General features: G+C 41.5%; 2 protein-coding genes across 2 annotated transcripts in view; one reads left to right on the forward strand and one right to left on the reverse strand.

Moving 5' to 3' along the window:
* The window catches only part of LOC133606179 (DENN domain-containing protein 2A-like), a 57028-nt gene that overhangs the window by 30394 nt on the left and 5750 nt on the right, over window positions 1–20884 (reverse strand). Inside the window, exons 2-8 of the mRNA XM_061959820.2 lie at window positions 12582–13271; window positions 12421–12506; window positions 8480–8562; window positions 8216–8413; window positions 8044–8137; window positions 1886–1936; window positions 1617–1813 (exon numbers count right to left, since the gene is read on the reverse strand). Of these exons, the coding sequence (XP_061815804.2) occupies window positions 1617–1813; window positions 1886–1936; window positions 8044–8137; window positions 8216–8413; window positions 8480–8562; window positions 12421–12506; window positions 12582–13204 (1332 nt within the window). The 5' untranslated portion in view covers window positions 13205–13271. The remainder of the gene's footprint in view (window positions 1–1616; window positions 1814–1885; window positions 1937–8043; window positions 8138–8215; window positions 8414–8479; window positions 8563–12420; window positions 12507–12581; window positions 13272–20884) is intronic.
* Window positions 20347–20884, forward strand: part of slc37a3 (solute carrier family 37 member 3) — a 42037-nt gene continuing 41499 nt past the window's right edge. The window contains exon 1 of the mRNA XM_061959822.2: window positions 20347–20452. The gene's annotated coding sequence lies outside the window, so the exon portion shown is untranslated. The remainder of the gene's footprint in view (window positions 20453–20884) is intronic.

Here is a 20884-nt window from a genome sequence, read left to right on the forward strand (position 1 = left end):
CCGGTAAATCGAGAGCTTTGCCTTCCGGCTCAGCTCCTTCTTCACCACAACGGATCGATACAGCGTCCGCATTACTGAAGACGCCGCACCGATCCGCCTGTCGATCTCACGATCCACTCTTCCCTCACTCGTGAACAAGACTCCGAGGTACTTGAACTCCTCCACTTGGGGCAAGATCTCCTCCCCAACCCGGAGATGGCACTCCACCCTTTTCCAGGAGAGAACCATGGACTCGGACTTGGAGGTGCTGATTCCCATCCCAGTCGCTTCACACTCGGCTGCGAACCGATCCAGTGAGAGCTGAAGATCTTGGCCGGAGGAAGCCATCAGGACCACATCATCTGCAAATAGCAGAGACCTAATCCTGCAGCCACCAAACCAGATCCCCTCAACGCCCTGACTGCGCCTAGAAATTCTGTCCATAAAGGTTATGAACAGAATCGGTGACAAAGGGCAGCCTTGGCGGAGTCCAACCCTCACTGGAAACGTGTCCGACTTACTGCCGGCAATGCGGACCAAGCTCTGACACTGATCATACAAGGAGCGAACTGCCACAATAAGACAGTCCGTTACCCCATACTCTCTGAGCACTCCCCACAGGACTTCCCCGGGTACACGGTCGAATGCCTTCTCCAAGTCCACAAAGCACATGTAGACTGGTTGGGCAAACTCCCATGCACCCTCAAGGACCCTGCCGAGAGTATAGAGCTGGTCCACAGTTCCACGACCAGGACGAAAACCACACTGTTCCTCCTGAATCCGAGGTTCGACTATCCGGCGTAGCCTCCTCTCCAGTACACCTGAATAGACCTTACCGGGAAGGCTGAGGAGTGTGATCCCACGATAGTTGGAACACACCCTCCGGTTCCCCTTCTTAAAGAGAGGAACCACCACCCCGGTCTGGCAATCCAGAGGTACCGCCCCCGATGTCCACGCGATGTTGCAGAGTCTTGTCAACCAAGACAGCCCCACAACATCCAGAGCCTTAAGGAACTCCGGGCGGATCTCATCCACCCCCGGGGCCTTGCCACCGAGGAGCTTTTTAACTACCTCGACAACCTCAGCCCCAGAAATAGGAGAGCCCACCACAGACTCCCCAGGCCCTGCTTCCTCATAGGAAGACATGCTGGTAGGATTGAGGAGGTCTTCGAAGTATTCCCTCCACCGATCCACAACATCCGCAGTCGAGGTCAGCAGAACACCATCCTCGCCATACACGGTGTTGATAGTGCACTGCTTCCCCTTCCTGAGGCGGCGGATGGTGGTCCAGAATTGCTTCGAAGCCGTCCGGAAGTCTTTTTCCATGGCCTCCCCGAACTACTCCCATGTCTGAGTTTTTGCCTCCGCGACCGCTGAAGCCGCACACCGCTTGGCCTGTCGGTACCTGTCTGCTGCCTCAGGAGTCCCATGAGCCAAAAGAACCCGATAGGAGTCCTTCTTCAGCCTGACGGCATCCCTCACCGCCGGCGTCCACCAACGGGTTCTAGGATTACCGCCACGACAGGCACCAACTACCTTGCGGCCACAGCTCCAATCAGCCGCCTCGACAACAAAAAAGAAAAAGTGCTATATAAATATAATTCACTTCACTTCAAAACCAATTATTGCCAAATGACCTTTACGGGGAACTGCTGCGTGACCTGCGGCACATAATGGCCGCCCGCTTTTGACCTTTGCAGCGACACGACCAGGAAGTACTCAAAGAGCTGGCGGTGGTTCTTATCCAGCAAGCCTCTCCCGGCGTTGTACTGGACCTGGGTGTGGCTTGGCCGACTCAGGATGGACTGGACTGAGACCAGACGCTGGCGATGGGCTGGAGGAGAACACACGTGGTCCCTTGAGGAGGACGTCTTCATTGTTAAAGCCCTCAAGACTTGTTCTTTACCTTTGGCTCGCTCTTCAAACTCGCTCTCCGAGTCGCTGTTTTCATCGGTTACTGCGAACAAAGTAGTCAAACACTAAAAAAAGGGATGCAAAAGGTAGAAATGTACCTCGGTTTTCGTAAGTAATTAAAAGAAAACTGAATCGTATGAAAACAGTGGTCATTTTTTCCGTAAGAAATAACGGGAATCCAATTAACTCGTTCCAGACATGCACAAATATTAACACAATTTATAGATAACGATTATTTGACAGTGATGAATGGAGAGTGGGCAATGACACCACCTTGTAGTTTTTTTTCTCAAATTCAAAGGTGGATCTCACCTTCTTTATCAAAGTGCTGGCACTCGCAACTTTTTTTGACCCCATTGTTGAACACAGAGACTCCAACGCATAGGATTCTTTGTTTGGGCACAGGACTACACAGAATTATATGTGGGCAAAGGGACTAGTTTGTTACGTGCAATGTTTGGCCACATGGTTATGTAGGGTCGTATGGGACGAATTTAAATAAATGAATAAAGCTTTTAAATAATTTAGTGTCATTAAATAATTATAATTGGAATTGAATACATAAAGGTGTTAAATATGTCAGTCATTTATTTAATGTAAAAGTAAATGTAATTATTTACAACAATTTAATTATTTTGATATTTAGAATTGGAATTAAATACATAAATGTGTTAAATGTGTCATTAATTTATTCAACACAAAAATAAATGTAATTATTTAGAACTGTTTAATATTTTAATAATTATAATTGGAATTAAATACATACATGTGTCATTCATTTTTTTATGTGAAAGTAAATTTAATTATTCAGAACTATTTCAATATTTAAATAATTATAATTGGAATTAAATACATACATGTGTTAAATGTTTCATTCATTTATTTTATGTAAAGTACATTTAATTACAACCGTTTAATTATTTTAATCATAATTGGAATGAAATACATAAATGTGTTAAATGTGTCATTCATTTATTTATTGTAAAAATACGTTTTATTATTTCGAACCGTTTAATTATTTCCATAATTACAATTGGAATTAAATACATAAATATGTCCATTTATTTATTGTAAAAGTACATTTAATTATTTAGAACTGTTTATTTATTTTGATAATTGGAATTAGAATTAAATATATAAATGTGTTAAATGTGTCATTCATTTATTTATTGTAAACTTATATTTAATTATTTAGAACTATTTAAATATTTTAATCATTATAATTGGAATTAAATACATAAATACGTTAAATGTGTCATTCATTTATCTATTGTAAAATTAAATTTAATTATTTAGAACTATTGAATGATTTAAATAATTATAATTGGAATTAAATACATGTGTTAAATGTGTCATTCATTTATTTATTGTAAAAGTAAATACAATTATTAATTCATCAAATTAATTAAATGATTAAATGATAATTGAATGTTGTAATAATCCATGAAATGATTGAATAATTAGGTGTACCGTATTTTCCGCACTATAAGGCGCACCGGATTATAAGGCGCACCTTCAATGAATGGCCTATTTTAAAACTTTGTTCATATATAAGGCGCACCGCATTATAAGGCGCATAGAATAGACGCTACAGTAGAAACTGGGGTTACATTATGCATCCCATAGTTGCGAGACCTGTTGTGGCTCAATATTGGTCCATATATAAGGCGCACCGGATTATAAGGCGCACTGTCAGCTTTTGAGGAAAATTTGAGTTTTTTAGGTGCCTAAAATACGGTAATTTTACATTAAATGATTTAATAACACATTTATGTTTAAATTTCAATTATGATTCATTAATGACACATTTAAGTATTATTTAATGATGTATTAATTTATTTAGATAAATTCCCATTGGACCTTCCATGCTATAAGTGATAACCGAGACGGTACAATAGATAAGGTTGTATTTTTTACTCATTCTTGTGAGAATCCTGCGTGTGAATAAAGCTTTATCAATCAATCAATAAAAGTTTACTTATATAGCCCTAAATCACGAGTGTCTCAAAGGGCTGCACAAGCCACAACGACATCCTCGGCTCAGATCCCACATCAGGGCAAGAAAAAGCTCAACCCAATGGGATGACGATGAGAAACCTTGGAGGGGACCCCTGGGCGACCGGTGCAATGGACGTCAAGTGGATCTAGCATAATAGTGTGAGAGTCCAGTCCATAGTGGATCTAACTTAATAGTGCAAGAGTCCAGTCCATAGTGGATCTAACATAATAGTGTGAGAGTTCAGTCCATAGTGGATCTAACATAATAGTGTGAGAGTCCAGTCCATAGTGGATCTAACATAATAGTGTGAGAGTCCAGTCCATAGTGGATCTAACATAATAGTGTGAGAGTCCAGTCCATAGTGGATCTAACATAATAGTGTGAGAGTCCAGTCCATAGTGGATCTAACATAATAGTGTGAGAGTCCAGTCCATAGTGGATCTAACATAATAGTGTGAGAGTCCAGTCCATAGTGGATCTAACATAATAGTGTGAGAGTCCAGTCCATAGTGGATCTAACATAATAGTGTGAGAGTTCAGTCCATAGTGGATCTAACATAATAGTGTGAGAGTCCAGTCCATAGTGGATCTAGCATAATAGTGTGAGAGTCCAGTCCATAGTGGATCTAACTTAATAGTGCAAGAGTCCAGTCCATAGTGGATCTAACATAATAGTGTGAGAGTTTAGTCCATAGTGGATCTAACATAATAGTGTGAGAGTCCAGTCCATAGTGGATCTAACATAATAGTGTGAGAGTCCAGTCCATAGTGGATCTAACATAATAGTGTGAGAGTCCAGTCCATAGTGGATCTAGCATAATAGTGTGAGAGTCCAGTCCATAGTGGATCTAACTTAATAGTGCAAGAGTCCAGTCCATAGTGGATCTAACATAATACTGTGAGAGTTCAGTCCATAGTGGATCTAACATAATAGTGTGAGAGTCCAGTCCATAGTGGATCTAACATAATAGTGTGAGAGTCCAGTCCATAGTGGATCTAACATAATAGTGTGAGAGTCCAGTCCATAGTGGATCTAACATAATAGTGTGAGAGTCCAGTCCATAGTGGATCTAACATAATAGTGTGAGTCCAGTCCATAGTGGATCTAACATAATAGTGAGAGTCCAGTCCATAGTGGATCTAACATAATAGTGTGAGAGTCCAGTCCATAGTGGATCTAACATAATAGTGTGAGAGTCCAGTCCATAGTGGATCTAACATAATAGTGTGAGAGTCCAGTCCATATTGGATCTAACATAATAGTGTGAGAGTCCAGTCCATATTGGATCTAACTTAATAGTGCGAAAGTCCAGTCCATAGTGGATCTAACATAATAGTGTGAGAGTCCAGTCCATAGTGGATCTAACATAATAGTGTGAGAGTCCAGTCCATAGTGGATCTACCATAATAGTGTGAGAGTCCAGTCCATAGTGGATCTAACATAATAGTGTGAGAGTCCAGTCCATAGTGGATCTAACATAATAGTGTGAGAGTCCAGTCCATAGTGGATCTAACATAATAGTGTGAGAGTCCAGTCCATAGTGGATCTAACATAATAGTGTGAGTCCAGTCCATAGTGGCTCTAACTTAATAGTGCGAAAGTCCAGTCCATAGTGGATCTAACATAATACTGTGAGAGTCCAGTCCATAGTGGATCTAACATAATAGTGCGAGAGTCCAGTCCATAGTGGATCTAACATAATAGTGTGAGAGTCCAGTCCATAGTGGATCTAACATAATAGTGTGAGAGTCCAGTCCATAGTGGATCTAACATAATAGTGTGAGAGTCCAGTCCATAGTGGATCTAACATAATAGTGTGAGAGTCCAGTCCATAGTGGATCTAACATAATAGTGTGAGTCCAGTCCATAGTGGATCTAACTTAATAGTGCGAAAGTCCAGTCCATAGTGGATCTAACATAATAGTGTGAGAGTCCAGTCCATAGTGGATCTAACTTAATAGTGCGAAAGTCCAGTCCATAGTGGATCTAACATAATAGTGTGAGAGTCCAGTCCATAGTGGATCTAACATAATAGTGTGAGAGTCCAGTCCATAGTGGATCCAACATAATATTGTGAGTCCAGTCCATAGTGGATCTAACTTAATAGTGCGAAAGTCCAGTCCATAGTGGATCTAACATAATAGTGTGAGAGTCCAGTCCATAGTGGATCTAACATAATAGCGTGAGAGTCCAGTCCATAGTGGATCTAACATAATAGTGTGAGAGTCCAGTCCATAGTGGATCTAACATAATAGTGTGAGAGTCCAGTCCATAGTGGATCTAACTTAATAGTGCAAAAGTCCAGTCCATAGTGGATCTAACATAATAGTGTGAGGGTCCAGTCCATAGTGGATCTAACATAATAGTGTGAGAGTCCAGTCCATAGTGGATCTAACATAATAGTGTGAGAGTCCAGTCCATAGTGGATCTAACATAATAGTGTGAGAGTCCAGTCCATAGTGGATCTAACATAATAGTGTGAGAGTCCAGTCCATAGTGGATCTAACTTAATAGTGCGAAAGTCCAGTCCATAGTGGATCTAACATAGTAGTGTGAGAGTCCAGTCCATAGTGGATCTAACATAATAGTGTGAGAGTCCAGTCCATAGTGGATCTAACATAATAGTGTGAGAGTCCAGTCCATAGTGGATCTAACATAATAGCGTGAGAGTCCAGTCCATAGTGGATCTAACATAATAGTGTGAGAGTCCAGTCCATAGTGGATCTAACATAATAGTGTGAGAGTCCAGTCCATAGTGGATCTAACTTAATAGTGCAAAAGTCCAGTCCATAGTGGATCTAACATAATAGTGTGAGAGTCCAGTCCATAGTGGATCTAACATAAAAGTGTGAGAGTCCAGTCCATAGTGGATCTAACATAATAGTGTGAGAGTCCAGTCCATAGTGGATCTAACATAATAGTGTGAGAGTCCAGTCCATAGTGGATCTAACTTAATAGTGCGAAAGTCCAGTCCATAGTGGATCTAACATAGTAGTGTGAGAGTCCAGTCCATAGTGGATCTAACATAATAGTGTGAGAGTCCAGTCCATAGTGGATCTAACATAATAGTGTGAGAGTCCAGTCCATAGTGGATCTAACATAATAGTGTGAGTCCAGTCCATAGTGGATCTAACTTAATAGTGTGAAAGTCCAGTCCATAGTGGATCTAACATAATAGTGTGAGAGTCCAGTCCATAGTGGATCTAACATAATAGTGTGAGAGTCCAGTTCATAGTGGATCTAACATAATAGTGTGAGTCCAGTCCATAGTGGATCTAACTTAATAGTGCGAAAGTCCAGTCCATAGTGGATCTAACATAATAGTGTGAGAGTCCAGTCCATAGTGGATCTAACATAATAGTGTGAGAGTCCAGTCCATAGTGGATCTAACATAATAGTGTGAGAGTCCAGTCCATAGTGGATCTAACATAATAGCGTGAGAGTCCAGTCCATAGTGGATCTAACATAATAGTGTGAGAGTCCAGTCCATAGTGGATCTAACATAATAGTGTGAGAGTCCAGTCCATAGTGGATCTAACTTAATAGTGCAAAAGTCCAGTCCATAGTGGATCTAACATAATAGTGTGAGAGTCCAGTCCATAGTGGATCTAACATAATAGTGTGAGTCCAGTCCATAGTGGATCTAACTTAATAGTGCGAAAGTCCAGTCCATAGTGGATCTAACATAATAGTGTGAGAGTCCAGTCCATAGTGGATCTAACATAATAGTGTGAGAGTCCAGTTCATAGTGGATCTAACATAATAGTGTGAGAGTCCAGTCCATAGTGGATCTAACATAATAGTGTGAGTCCAGTCCATAGTGGATCTAACTTAATAGTGCGAAAGTCCAGTCCATAGTGGATCCAACATAATAGTGTGAGGAGTGCAACTATCCAGGACTAGCTGCAGTGTGCCCAAACAACCACCAGGTAGCGTCTATGAGCAGATAATACTGTATCATCTCTATCTCGGACTTATCAGGTCTTATTAGGTCAGTGGTGCATTCTCACATACATCACTCATGCTTGAAGTGAGGGATGAGGCAAAAACTAACCCAGACCGGGCAAAGTGGAAACCCGGGCAAAAATACAGCAATTGGGCAAAAACCGAATGCAAAGTGTGTGCACCAAAACGGTAGTACAAATGTCACCTCTCCCTGAGCTCGTCTCAGCATATTGATAAATCCTCCTGAGGTGTTTCTTCCCAATCCGAGCCTCAAAGATGCTGTTGATCCTCAGTACCACCTGTGAGGAAGAAAATGAAAAATCCAACATAGATCCAAAGAAAATAGTGAGCTGAAATGCAAAAAAAGAAATCAGTACTGTTGGTGTCCTACGGCACGAACGGCTGTAGGACTCCCCGGACAGCCAAGGTCCAGGCTCGGGTGGGGCGGACGTTGGGCTGAGCTGGAGTGGAGATGGAACACCGCCGCTACCATGGGTCTGCTGGGTGGCTCGACGCAGATCCAGCAGTTTGAAGCTCCGACCGGAATTCTGTCTAAAGAAGCCCGGTCTTGAAACCTGAGAACATGATCTGAATCAGACTTTTGGTCCACGTACATAAAAGTTCATGAGAAGTGATGCAACCTTGCTTGTGTCTGCGCCAGGAGAGGACGGCAGCGACTGCTGGGAGCACTGACTCTCCAACTCGATGTCTTCATATGGGCTCTCTGCGAATGGATAATAATTGCACATTCCACGCCAACAGGGGGCAGCAGGGATCATCGATGGCCACAATTGCGCCAATCAAGGAAATGTTAGCTGACGCTTGCGCTCAATCAGATACAAATATTATAACTCCTCTATGTTTCTTATCTATTCAGCTGGGAGATTAGATGGCGCACACAAACATGTGACCTGGACAGATGCAGCTGTGACCAGACTATGTTTTATCAAAAGGATGTTGAAAAAAAGGAAGTACCATATTTGAGGTAATCATCAGAATAATTGTATCTAAGTTATCACAAAACTTTGTGTGGCCATGAGTTCCCGGCGAGAGGACAAAAGCCGTCTTTGATCCTACTAAGAAGAAGGCTTGTAAAACTCCACTGTGTAGGATGGGAAGCAACATGAAGGTGTTCTGTTGCTTTGATGTATTGTAATCCACAGAAAGATTTTGTCTTAACCCGAGAACTACAAATGATAAATGATAAATGATAAATGGGTTGTACTTGTATAGCGCTTTTCTACCTTCAAGGTACTCAAAGCGCTTTGACACTACTTCCACATTTACCCATTCACACACACATTCACACACTGATGGAGGGAGCTGCCATGCAAGGCGCTAACCAGCACCCATCAGGAGCAAGGGTGAAGTGTCTTGCTCAGGACACAACGGACATGACGAGGTTGGTACTAGGTGGGGATTGAACCAGGGACCCTCGGGTCGCGCACGGCCATTCTTCCATTGCGCCACGCCGTCCCAAAGCAAAGCAGAGAGGAAGCAGGGCCTGACGACCCTCAAGGCGACCTCTTTTTTTTTTAACTCTTTTACGACCTTTTCTTTGAACCGAAATTTTATTTGAACTGTTTGTAATCAAAGGCGATGGCTGTTTACGACCCCCGTACCTTAGAAACAGCTGTTGCCATGTAATCAGGGACAGTCCAAATAAAAGAGGAGGCGTACAATCTTTCGTCAGAGCGTGGTGAGACTGTAGTCCAGACGTCTCTCCTCAATTGAGGCAAATTTATTTCTGTCTCTGTTTAATTCATTGCTTCTTGTCTAAGGCGACCTCTTCTTTCAACTCTTTTACGACCTTTTCTTTTTTTTTCTTTTTTTTCTTTTTTTTTTATAAACAACATAAAAAACACAAGATACACTTACCATTAGTGCATCAACTCAAAAAAAAACTCCCTCCCCCATCCACACTCATCCACACTCATTCATTTACACAAAAGGGGCTACCTCTTTCTGTTATTAAAAACTTCTGGTTCCTACAATATAGAATAATATAGTCTGCAAGGGATACAGTCCTTAAAGCACACATGATTGTGTGCTGCTGGTCCACTAACATTTTCATTAATTACTATTTTTTTATAAAATTGTTTTTATATTGTTTTACTTTCTTTTTTATTCAAGAAAAAGTATATATATTTATTTATTTATTTATCTCATTTTATTCCATTTAAGAAAAATAAAAAAATTTAAAAAAAATTATTCGAACCGACCTTTTCTTTGAACTGTTTGTAATCAAAGGCGATGGCTGTTTACGACCCCCGTACCTTAGAAACAGCTGTTGCCATGTAATCAGGGACAGTCCAAATAAAAGAGGAGGCGTACAATCTTTCGTCAGAGCGTGGTGAGACTGTAGTCCAGACGTCTCTCCTCAATTGAGGCAAATTCAATTCTGTCTCTGTTTAATTCATTGCTTCTTGTCTAAGGCGACCTCTTCTTTCAACTCTTTTACGACCTTTTTTTTTTTTTTTTTTTAAACAGCATAAAAAACACAAGATACACTTACCATTAGTGTATCAACTAAAAAAAATCCTCCCTCCCCCATCCACACTCATCCACACTCATTTACACAAAAGGGGCTGTCTCTTTCTGTTATTAAAAACTTCTGGTTCCTACAATATAGAATAATATAGTCTGCAAGGGATACAGTCCTTAAAGCACACATGATTGTGTGTGCTGCTGGTTCACTAACATTTTCATTCATTACTATATTTTATAAAATTGTTTTTATATTGTTTTACTTTCTTTTTTATTCAAGAAAAAGTATATATATATATTTTTTTTATTTATCTCATTTTATTCCATTAAAAAAATAAAAATAAAAAAAAATAAAAAATGTTTTCTTCGAACCGACCTTTTCTTTGAACTGTTTGTAATCAAAGGCGGTGGCTGTTTACGACCCCCGTACCTTAGAAACAGCTGTTGCCATGTAATCAGGGACAGTCCAAATAAAAGAGGAGGCGTACAATCTTTCGTCAGAGCGTGGTGAGACTGTAGTCCAGACGTCTCTCCTCAATTGAGGCAAATTCAATTCTGTCTCTGTTTAATTCATTGCTTCTTGTCTAAGGCGACCTCTTCTTTGAACTCTTTTACGACCTTTTTTTTTTTTTTTTTTTTTTTTTTAAACAACATAAAAAACACAAGATACACTTACCATTAGTGCATCAACTCAAAAAAAACCTCCCTCCCCCATCCACACTCATCCACACTCATTTACACAAAAGGGGCTGTCTCTTTCTGTTATTAAAAACTTCTGGTTCCTACAATATAGAATCATATAGTCTGCAAGGGATACAGTCCTTAAAGCACACATGATTGTGTGCTGCTGGTCCACTAACATTTTCATTAATTACTATGTTTTATAAAATTGTTTTTATATTGTTTTACTTTCTTTTTTATTCAAGAAAAAGTATATATATATATATATATATATATTTATTTATATATTTATCTAATTTTATTCTATTAAAAAAAATAAAAAAAATGTCTTCGAACCGACCATTTCTTTGAACTGTTTGTAATCAAAGGCGATGGCTGTTTACGACCCCCGTACCTTAGAAACAGCTGTTGCCATGTAATCAGGGAAAGTCCAAATAAAAGAGGAGGCGTACAATCTTTCGTCAGAGCGTGGTGAGACTGTAGTCCAGACGTCTCTCCTCAATTGAGCCAAATTCAATTCTGTCTCTGTTTAATTCATTGCTTCTTGTCTTGTTTAATAGATGTCATCAGTGTTTGAACCTGACAGTAATGAAAAATGTTTATAAATAAAATAAATAAAAATACAAACACAAATTTCAAAATGTTTTATTAATTAATTTAAAAAAATAGGGTAATGCTTTGGGAGACATCCAATTCCACATTCATTCAATAATTTTTCATCATATTAAATTTCATTGAATTTTGATTAACCATGACTGAAAGTTATTTCTTGCTTCTGTAATTTAAATAAACTTTTTTTAAAAAGAGCTCAATATTTGGGCACAAATTAAATGTTACTGTCAAAATGTCATACAGGGACATTTTGCAAATGCTAGTATTGGTGAAAGAGCAGCACCGTGGAACAGTGGATAGCGCTCATCCTTCACAGTGAAAAAGTCCTGGGTTCAATTCCAAGGCTAGGGGTCTTTCTGTGTGGAGTCTGCATGTTCTCCCAGTGACTGCGTGGGATCTTTCCGAATACTCCGGCTTCCTCCCACCTCCAAAGACATGCACCTGGGATGGGCTGATTGGCAACACTAAAATTGGCCCTAATCTGTTTTACGTTGAACTTCCGATATTTTACCGTTTTTTTTTCGTAAATAGGCTACCAATTTATCCTTTTTTTTTTATAGTAATTCACCGTAAGCAAAAACTATTACTATTAAATTAATGGATTCAACATCAACATACCGTAATGTCCTATACGTCGTGACTGTCTTTTTTTGCGGTGAATTCCTGGCAACCACAGCTGCCGGTATTTTACCGCAAATTGTGCAGATTTCTTTTCACAGTTATGTGTTTTTGTGAGTGAGAGACAGAAAGAAAAGCGCTGACCCTAAATAACGGGCCAAAAGGGTAATGATTGTTTTTTTACCCAGGATGTCTTCATAGTGATGCTCCTGAGTCTGTGGCACAGGGCGACTATTTGAACTTAGGACCTCCTCACACTCAAGTGGTTTCCTGTCAAAGTGGGAAAAAAAGTATTATTTCCTATGTTTATTACTTTTGAATTGTACAGATTTGAATTTCACATACCTGTTGTTGTTGTTGTTGTTGGCGCCAGGTGGACATCTTGAGGATGATTTGGGCAGCGGTGGTAAGTTCCTCTGCTTCCTAAGGACCGGATGCTGGAAGGTGCGTTCCGGTTTAGGGACTGGGTTAACGGGCTCTGTATACAAGTTCTCCTGCTGCTGTCCTTCTGGTTTTCCAGAAGACTCCCTCAGGTCTTTCCGTCTTGCTTGCTGGTCTTTTCTCGGAGGGCTGAAGTAGTTCCCCAGCTCTGGGGGAGTTTTCCCGTCACCCATGGCGTCCAGCTTCTTAAAAAGAGTGAAGACCGCTTTCTTCCCCTGGTTGTCATTGGGCGAACACGGCCTTGAATCCCTGAGATGCTCCACACTTTCCTTCAGTTCCTCACTGCCTGTATTATTTATTTCTAATCTCTCTCTCGCTACACATTTCCTGACAGTTTCTTTAACCACTCTTCCGCCGTTTTCTGTATGGTCCTCACTCTGCTTTTCTGTCGTCTTTGACGGTTCTTTTCCCTCCCAAAGAGAAATCTTGTCCTTAATGTTGCCTCCGATGGATCTGGGGACCTTGTTGGCCACAGAGAGCCCATTCTCATTGCTGCAAGGTTCAAGGGTCAGCCTCCTGTGAGCCATCCGAAGACGTAAAGACGCGTTTGGTGCCCCTTATCTTCTGTCCTTATCTTCTTTGAGGACGCCGCTTCTAAACACATTAAGAACCAGGATCCTCAGACCCCAACGCCTTAAAGGGGAACATTATCACCAGACCTATGTAAGCGTCAATATATACCTTGATGTTGCAGAAAAAAGACCATATATTTTTTTAACCGATTTCCGAACTCTAAATGGGTGAATTTTGGCGAATTAAACGCCTTTCTATTATTCGCTCTCGTGACGTGACGTCACATCGGGAAGCAATCCGCCATTTTCTCAAACACCGAGTCAAATCAGCTCTGTTATTTTCCGTTTTTTCGACTGTTTTCCGTACCTTGGAGACATCATGCCTCGTCGGTGTGTTGTCGGAGGGTGTAACAACACCAACAGGGACGGATTCAAGTTGCACCAGCGGCCCAAAGATGCCAAAGTGGCAAGAAATTGGACGTTTGTTCCGCACACTTTACGACGAAAGCTATGCTACGACAGAGATGGCATAGAACAGGGGTCGGCAACCCGCGGCTCCGGAGCCGCATGCGGCTCTTTGATCACTCTGATGCGGCTCAGCAGCTTACTTGCTGAACCCCCCAATTTTCCCGTGAGACTTCCGGATTTCAGTACCTCTCGCAGAAAACTCCCGGGATTAATATGCATAGATTTTCACTCTTACAGCTATAATAAGGGCGTGCCATGATGGTACAACATTTGGCGCCCTCTACAATCTGTATTAACAGCGTGCCAGCCCAACACTTGATATACAATATACATCTTCTGCTTGATAACGTACGAGACAGCAAGGCATACTTGGTCAACAGCCACACAGGTTACACTGACGGTGGTCATATAAAAACAACTTTAACACTCTTACTAATAATGCGCCACACTTTGAACCAAAACCAAACAAGAATGACAAACACATTTCAGGAGAACATCTGCACCTTAACACAACATAAACACAACAGAACAAACACCCAGAATCCCATGGAGCCCTGACTCTTCCGGGCTACATTATACACCCCTGCTACCACCAAACCCCGCCCCCACCCCAAGCCTGCTCCCTCACACATCCATCTCTCTGTGCGTCGGTTGAGGTGGGCGGGGTTTGGTAGCGGGGGTGTATAATGTAGCCCGGAAGAGTTAGGGCTGCATGGGATTCTGGGTATTTGTCCTGTTGTGTTTATGTTGTGTTAAGGTGCAGATGTTCTCCCGAAATGTGTTTGTCATTCTTGTTTGGTGTGGGTTCACAGTGTGGCGCATTATTAGTAAGAGTGTTAAAGTTTTTTTTTATACCGCCACCGTCAGTGTAACCTGTGTGGTTGTTGAGTAAGTATGCCTTGCTGTCACCTACGTGAGCAAGCAGAAGCCCCATTCAACATGTGGCTGATCAGGCACGTTAGTTGTAGTGGGCGCTATATGCTGTATCATCACGACACGCATGACGCTGACAACCGCTATTCATTTAAAACACGCGTGCCGCACCAGCTTAAAGATTCCATAAAAGGTGTGGGCAGCGTGTCTGAGACCCCTGGTTTATACATAGCACAAAGCAAAAAAAAAACTTTGTATGAAGTGTTATTGCATTTAAAATTTCAAAATTTTTTGCGGCTCCCATTGATTTCTATAATTTGTGAAACTGGTCAAAATGGCTCTTTGACTGGTAAAGGTTGCCGACCCCTGGCATAGAAGAATATCGACCCTAGCTTCCCTGGCGTGCTGACATCAACTCCAAAACTGGACAGATCAGCTTTCAGGAAAAGAGAGCGGATGAGGGTATGTCTACAGAATATATTAATTGATGAAAATTGGGCTGTCTGCACTCTCAAAGTGCATGTTGTTGCCAAATGTATTTCATATGCTGTAAACCTAGTTCATAGTTGTTAGTTTCCTTTAATGCCAAACAAACACATACCAATCGTTGGTTAGAAGGCGATCGCCCAATTCGTCCTCGCTTTCTCCCGTGTCGCTGGCTGTCGTTTCGTTTTCATCGGTTTCGCTTGCATACGGTTCAAACCGATATGGCTCAATAGCTTCAGTTTCTTCTTCAATTTCGTTTTCGCTACCTGCCTCCACACTACAACCATCCGTTTCAATACATGCGTAATCTGTTGAATCGCTTAAACCACTGAAATCCGAGTCTGAATCCGAGCTAATGTCGCTATAGCTTGCTGTTCTATGCGCCATGTTTGTTTGTATTGGCATCACTATGTGACGTCACAGGAAAATGGACGGGTGTATATAACGATGGTTAAAATCAGGCACTTTGAAGCTTTTTTTAGGGATATTGCGTGATAGGTAAAATTTTGAAAAAAACTTCGAAAAATAAATTAAGCTACTAGGAACTGATTTTTAATGGTTTTAACCCTTCTGAAATTGTGATAATGTTCCCCTTTAACAAAATGCAATTGTATGGTCTGCAAATAACTTTACAAACGTCTTTTGTATAAAGATTGAACACTTGGTGGCAGTATTGATCCCTGGGGTGCGCTGTAAGAAAGGCTTATTCCCCTGGTGGCCCGAGGGCCACATCTGGCCGGCCAAAGCTTTTCATTTGGCCCGCCAAACATCGCCCAAACAGTCTTGATGAAACCATTCAAACTCGGGTTGTTCTTGCATGCAGTACTCCTGCCACCCCGCAGGGAGCAACAGCGAGGCATATGTCCCACTGGGGTGAGTTTTTCCTTGCCCTTATGTGGGCTATACCGAGGATGTCGTTGTGGCTTGTGCAGCCCTTTGAGACACTTGTGATTTAGGGCTATATAAATAAACATTGATTGATTGATTGATTGATGTGTTACAATGAAGCAGCAGTGGGGTGAGTAGAAGAAGACTACGCATTCAAACCAAAAATAGCACAATCGACCCTAAAAATAATCTAAATAAATCGCGAAAGTCTGACTTTTAACAGCGGCTGGACGACAAAGTATGAATGTATTGAAATTGCTGACATAGCAATGTCTTTTGTACTTGTGGTCGTTTAAAGCTTTAATACATGTAGCGCTGAATTTGACAAGTACAGGGCAATAACGCGACACATTAGTTTAATTGTGATGAGCTACATACATTGAGTGCAATGTAGAGATGTCCGATAATGGCTTTTTTGCCGATATCCGATATTCCGATATTGTCCAACTCTTAATTACCGATTCCGATATCAACCGATACCGATATATACAGTCGTGGAATTAACACATTATTATGTCTAATTTTGTTGTGATGCCCCGCTGGATGCATTAAACAATGTAACAAGGTTTTTCAAAATAAATTAACTCAAGTTATTGGAAAAAAATGCCAACACGGCACTGCCATATTTATTATTGAAGTCACAATGTGTATTATTTTTTTTTAACATGCCTCAAAACAGCAGCTTGGAATTTGGGACATGCTCTCCCTGAGAGAGCATGAGGAGGTTGAGGTGGGCGGGGTTGGGCGGGCGGGGTTTGGGTTTAACGTCCCGGTATACAGGTAAAAGCCAGTAAATTAGAATATTTTGAAAAACTTCATTTATTTCAGTAATTGCATTCAAAAGGTGTAACTTGTACATTATATTTATTCATTGCACACAGACTGATGCATTCAAATGTTTATTTCATTTAATTTTGATGATTTGAAGTGGCAACAAATGAAAATCCAAAATTCCGTGTGTCACAAAATTAGAATATTACTTAAGGCTAATACAAAAAAGGGATTTTTAGAAATGTTGGCCAACTGAAAAGTATGAAAATGAAAAATATGAGCATGTACAATACTCAATACTTGGTTGGAGCTCCTTTTGCCTCAATTACTGCGTTAATGCGGCGTGGCATGGAGTCGATGAGTTTCTGGCACTGCTCAGGTGTTATGAGAGCCCAGGTTGCTCTGATAGTGGCCTTCAACTCTTCTGCGTTTTTGGGTCTGGCATTCTGCATCTTCCTTTTCACAATACCCCACAGATTTTCTATGGGGCTAAGGTCAGGGGAGTTGGCGGGCCAATTTAGAACAGAAATACCATGGTCCGTAAACCAGGCACGGGTAGATTTTGCGCTGTGTGCAGGCGCCAAGTCCTGTTGGAACTTGAAATCTCCATCTCCATAGAGCAGGTCAGCAGCAGGAAGCTTGAAGTGCTCTAAAACTTGCTGGTAGACGGCTGCGTTGACCCTGGATCTCAGGAAACAGAGTGGACCGACACCAGCAGATGACATGGCATCCCAAACCATCACTGATGGTGGAAACTTTACACTAGACTTCAGGCAACGTGGATCCTGTGCCTCTCCTGTCTTCCTCCAGACTCTGGGACCTCGATTTCCAAAGGAAATGCAAAATTTGCATGGTTGGGTGATGGTTTGGGGTGCCATGTCATCTGCTAGTGTCGGTCCACTCTGTTTCCTGAGATCCAGGGTCAACGCAGCCGTCTACCAGCAAGTTTTAGAGCACTTCATGCTTCCTGCTGCTGACCTGCTCTATGGAGATGGAGATTTCAAGTTCCAACAGGACTTGGCGCCTGCACACAGCGCAAAATCTACCCGTGCCTGGTTTACGGACCATGGTATTTCTGTTCTAAATTGGCCCGCCAACTCCCCTGACCTTAGCCCCATAGAAAATCTGTGGGGTATTGTGAAAAGGAAGATGCAGAATGCCAGACCCAAAAACGCAGAAGAGTTGAAGGCCACTATCAGAGCAACCTGGGCTCTCATAACACCTGAGCAGTGCCAGAAACTCATCGACTCCATGCCACGCCGCATTAACGCAGTAATTGAGGCAAAAGGAGCTCCAACCAAGTATTGAGTATTGGACATGCTCATATTTTTCATTTTCATACTTTTCAGTTGGCCAACATTTCTAAAAATCCCTTTTTTGTATTAGCCTTACACAATATTCTAATTTTGTGACACACGGAATTTTGTATTTTCATTTGTTGCCACTTCAAATCATCAAAATTAAATGGAATAAACATTTGAATGCATCAGTCTGTGTGCAATGAATAAATATAATGTACAAGTTACACCTTTTGAATGCAATTACTGAAATAAATCAAGTTTTTCAAAATATTCTAATTTACTGGCTTTTACCTGTATTGTAGCATCCCGTAAGAGTTAGTGCTGCAAGGGGTTCTGGGTATTAGTTCTGTTGTGTTACGGTCCAGATGTTCTCCCGAAATGTGTTTGTCATTCTTGTTTGGTGTGGGTTCACAGTGTGGCGCATATTTGTAACAGTGTTAAAGTTGTTTATACAGCCACCCTCAGTGTGACCTGTATGGCTGTTGACAAAGTATGCGTTGCATTCACTTGTGTATCTGAAAAGTCGTAGATATTATGTGATTGGGCCGGCACGCAAAGGCAGTGTTTTTAAGGTTTATTGGCGCTCTGTACTTCTCCCTACATCCGTGTACCACTCCGTACAGCGGCGTTTTAAAAAGTCATAAATGTTACTTTTTGAAACCGATACCGATAATTTCCGATATTACATTTTGAAGCATTTATCGGCCGATAATATCGGCAGTCCGATATTATCGGACATCTCTAGTGCAATGTTTGATTGTTAAATTTCTGTATGCGTAAACATCCGTAGTTAATTGTGTGAATGTATTCACACTAAACCTATTTCATTTATGTAAAATACACAATGGACTTACTTTTATAATGTTTATTTTATGTTAAAATGTTCACGTCCACAAACCTAAATGAAGGAAGAAGTTTAAAGAAATAAAACTAGTAATTCAAAATAAGGAACATCAATCCTCAACAAATCTTCTGGAGCTTCTGATTCTTCATGCTGTCAACTGTCTGCACACGCTGGAAATGAGTTGCGAGGGCAGAATAATGAATTATTGACAGTGCAGCGTGAACGCCGATATGTTTACTTTGCAAATAACTAAACAAAGTATTAAATGAATATAACCCGCGGAGGCACTTTCTGACAAAACATCCAAATTTGGATGTCCGGCCCCTGAGAACTTGGGCTCTTGAAACTGTGGCTCAATGAAGATATGTTTAGAGCTGTAGACATCTATTTGCCTAGCTTCACATTATGCTTCCTGTTGGCTATTTAAAAAGTTAAAGTACCAATGATAGTCACACACACACTAGGTTTGGCGAAATGTAGCTTCTTACCCAGTTCAAGACCAACTCTCCAATGCCATACTGTTCTAAGGTGTTAAATACAGTAAAATATTATTATAATAATACAATACAATAACAATAAACACTGCAGTGCTAAATGCTTATTCTACGCAGGGATCAGTGTTACAAACAAACAGTGTTACATAATAACGGTGTTAGGAACTACTAGTACTCGTAATGAGTAGGGGTGTAAAAAAATATATATATTTTCAGATTTACACTATTCTTATTTGTAACAATTCTTTATCCATAAAAAATTGTACAGATTTACTTTAGACTGTTATGATCTGGTGTTGGATCATAGTTTATTTTGGGTTTTGAGTCACTTGTGATATAAGTTATGTTTCAGCACCCCTGTTTTGTGTTGTCTTGGTTGTCATGGGTACTGATTGTTTTCACCTGCATCTGATTAGTGTTCGGGACTCACACCTGTTCCCGGGCACGAATCATATAGCTTTTTAGTCCTGTTTTTTCAGGTCACGCCTGGCTTCGCCGCCTGTGCCTGCTCCACGCCTGACTCGTCCGCTGCGGCGTCCACGCCTGACTCGCCCACTGCTTCCAAGCCTGCCATGACGGCGCCGACGCGCCCACCTCCCCGTCGACCACGCATGTGGCCGCTCCCTGGTCGTCCGCCTCGCCAAGTGCGCCCACCTCCCCGTCGGCCACGAATGTGGCCATTCCCTGGTCGCCCGCCTCGTCTGCTGCAGCGGCGTTCCACTCGCCGCCGCCACTTGACTTGTCCTCGGTGGATTCGGGGACACTTGGCCTGGCGACCCACCGCCAAGTCCTCCCTCCGCCCTCCCGTGACTTTTGACCCTGCTTGTTTGTTTTTTTGGACATCTTGTATCTGTCCTTGAGGAGAAGGTACTGTCATGATCCGTGATCTGGATCATGTTTTTGTGTTTTCTGTTAGTTTTGGACTCCTTTTGTTATTGCTTGTGCACCTGTGAGTTTGTTTCGTCACCATGGTTACTTATTATTTTCACCTGCCGCTTGTGTTCCCGACGCGCACCTGTTTTCCATCACTGACACTATTTAAGCCTACCTTTCTGTTACATTGGCGCTGGCGAGGAAGCATGATTATGCCGATTGTTCTTCCGGTGAGGACAGCAGGAACTCCAGAGACAGCGTGCAGGTAGGACAAATGATTTATTTGTATAAATCATACACGAAAACAGAAACGAACAAAACAAGCGAACACAAGGAGAGCGTGCCTAGCACAAGGAAAGCTAACGGAATAGCACACACAGGGAAGGCATAAGGCAACGCTTAGCTTACGGACACAAGGAATAAACGTGACAGTTGCGTAAAGCAAACAAAAGCACCAAGCTGAGTGACGGGAAAAAACAGGACTAAAAAGCTCTCTGATTAGTCCCCGGGAACAGGTGTGAGTCCCGAACACTAATCAGATGCAGGTGAAAACAATCAGTACCCATGACAACCAAGACAACACAAAACACGGGTGCTGAAACATAACTTATATCACAAGTGACTCAAAACTCAGAATAAACTATGATCCAACACCACATCATAACATAGACAAGACAAGAGTTGGATACTTCTCTTG

This window comes from Nerophis lumbriciformis, linkage group LG05, assembly GCF_033978685.3.
Source record: "Nerophis lumbriciformis linkage group LG05, RoL_Nlum_v2.1, whole genome shotgun sequence".
NCBI lineage: Eukaryota > Metazoa > Chordata > Actinopteri > Syngnathiformes > Syngnathidae > Nerophis > Nerophis lumbriciformis.